Genomic DNA, 2,536 nt, shown 5'->3' with positions numbered 1-2,536 from the left:
ATGAGAGGGGAGATGAGGCATCACCAGAGAGCTCGCCGGGCCTCCTCAGACGACAACAGCTGGTCCAAAACTCCAGTAGCAGAGAACCGGATCAGCACCATCCCAGAACTCACCGAGTCCTTCGAGAGGAGGCTGCAGCTGAGGAACACGAGGAGCGAGGCTAACCCGGTGAGCAGGGGGTACTGCTAGTGTCTTTGTGCCTTCAAAAGCACTAAATAAATTAAATAAAATAAATTATTATCTAAAGCTAAATCTAAATCTAAAGTTAAATCCAAAGAGCTGTAGTTCCTTTATAGCCCAACATTAGCCTCCTTTAGCTAGCGGTGTGACGTGAAGTCATGTGACCGTGCTGTAGTTCCTTTATAGCCCAACATTAGCCTCCTTTAGCTTAGCGGTGGTGACGTGAAGTCATGTGACCGTGCTGTAGTTCCTTTATAGCCCAACATTAGCCTCCTTTAGCTTAGCGGTGGCGACGTGAAGTCATGTGACCGTGCTGTAGTTCCTTTATAGCCCAACATTAGCCACCTTTACCTTAGCGAGGGTGACGTGAAGTCATGTGACCGTGCTGTAGTTCCTTTATAGCCCAACATTAGCCTCCTTTAGCTTAGCGGTGGTGACGTGAAGTCATGTGACCGTGCTGTAGTTCCTTTATAGCCCAACATTAGCACCTTTAGCTTAGCGGTGGTGACGTGAAGTCATGTGACCGTGCTGCAGTTCCTTTATAGCCCAACATTAGCCACCTTTAGCTTAGCGGTGGTGACGTGAAGTCATGTGACCGTGCTGTAGTTCCTTTATAGCCCAACATTAGCCTCCTTTAGCTTAGCGGTGGTGACGTGAAGTCATGTGACCGTGCTGTAGTTCCTTTATAGCCCAACATTATCCACCTTTAGCTTAGTGGTGGTCACGTGAAGTATGACGTAACACGTGGAGATCATCCTGCTGAACTAAACGTGTAAGCATCATAACGTTTGTTTGACTCAGAGATTATTTTCTGACATAATCCAAAATATAATGGAGTAATCCCATTGGACCAGGGAGATGCTGCCTTCATGCCTTTTGCATTAAACCTCTTCAATAACAACATGTTCACACAAATTGAGGCACACACTGATGATATAAAAGTTGTCTCATAATGTCTTCCTCAGGCTGATGAGGACAGGTTGTGTCCGATCTGTGAGGAGGAGACGCTGCAGAGCGGAGTGAAACAGCTGCTCTGTGCACACCGCCGCCACAAAGAGGTAAAAACACCACAGAAAGCAAGTGTTTTCCTGCTCCTCCTACAGATGGGGGCGGAGGGGGGGCTATTGCACATCTGTCCCCGGGGCCGTTATCTCACATTAATCCGGCCGTGTAGATGCATGATAGCAGCTCCTGCATGTGAGAGCATGATGTGAAGAGGTATACAAACACTCTCTAACAGCTGATCCAGGTTTGAGGTACTTGTTCTTTACTTGAACATGACAGAGACTATTTGAGAATTATTATTGTTGTTTTTTTTTGTACTTTGTTATAATTATTAATTTGAGTGAGAAAAAAGGAAAAAAGAGATATATTATTATTGTTGTATGTTTTTGTTTCTGACATGTTCAATTCATTGACTTGAGTATTTCCATGTTGTGCTACTGTGTACTTCTCCTCTCTACAGTTCAGAGGTAAATGGTGTACTTCTCCTCCACTACATGTATTTATACCTTTAGTTACTTCTCAGATGTGGATGAATGATGTGAAATATAACCAAGTGTTGAATCAGACTTTAGTTCCACCTGGAGTAAATCCACCAGCTACCCTGCAGTATACAAAGTCATTCAAACTAGCTGCACCTTTACCAGCTTTGAGAACACTTTCATGATCAATCATTATAAAACATATCATATCTATTATTCTGAAATGGACCAATCTGCACAATGACTACTTTTACTGTCTTTCACTATATTTTGATGAGAATACTTTTCTACTTTCACTTGAGGAACATTTTGAATGCAGGACTTTTACTGTAACAGAGTATTCCTACACTCTGGTACTTCTACTTTTACTCAAGTACAATATCTGAGTACTTCTACTTTTACTCAAGTACAAGATCTGAGTACTTCTACTTTTACTCAAGTACAATATCTGAGTACTTCTACTTTTACTCAAGTACAAGATCTGAGTACTTCTACTTTTACTCAAGTACACGATCTGAGTACTTCTACTTTTACTGAAGTACAAGATCTGAGTACTTCTACTTTTACTCAAGTACACGATCTGAGTACTTCTACTTTGACTCAAGTACAAGATCTGAGTACTTCTACTTTTACTCAAGTACAAGATCTGAGTACTTCTACTTTTACTCAAGTACAAGACCTGAGTACTTCTACTTTTACTACAAGATCTGAGTACTTCTACCTCTCCCCCCCCCCCCCCCCCTAGGAGGTGGCCTGTCGGGTCAGGAAACCTTCAGAGGAGAGGAGGAGGTCTGAAGACGGACTGATCCCCTCTGAGAGAGGACAACACACACCCTGCAGGAAACTGTCTCTGAGGAGACATCGCTGATATC

General features: G+C 42.9%; 1 protein-coding gene across 1 annotated transcript; it reads left to right on the top strand.

The window, feature by feature from the left end:
- Nucleotides 1-2,536, top strand: lnp1 (leukemia NUP98 fusion partner 1; the record flags this gene model as incomplete). The annotated part of the gene is made up of 3 exons (XM_079651114.1): nt 1-168; nt 1,146-1,238; nt 2,410-2,536. The coding sequence occupies 3 exons, from the start codon at nt 1-3 to the stop codon at nt 2,530-2,532; spliced, it is 384 nt and encodes a 127-aa protein (XP_079507240.1). The 3' UTR covers nt 2,533-2,536.

The sequence above is a fragment of the Notothenia rossii genome (genome assembly GCF_949606895.1).
Source record: "Notothenia rossii genome assembly, chromosome: 1".
NCBI classification, from domain to species: Eukaryota; Metazoa; Chordata; class Actinopteri; order Perciformes; family Nototheniidae; genus Notothenia; species Notothenia rossii.
The sequence above is the reverse complement of the archived record's forward strand: the minus strand, read 5'-3'. Positions and strand labels throughout refer to the sequence as shown.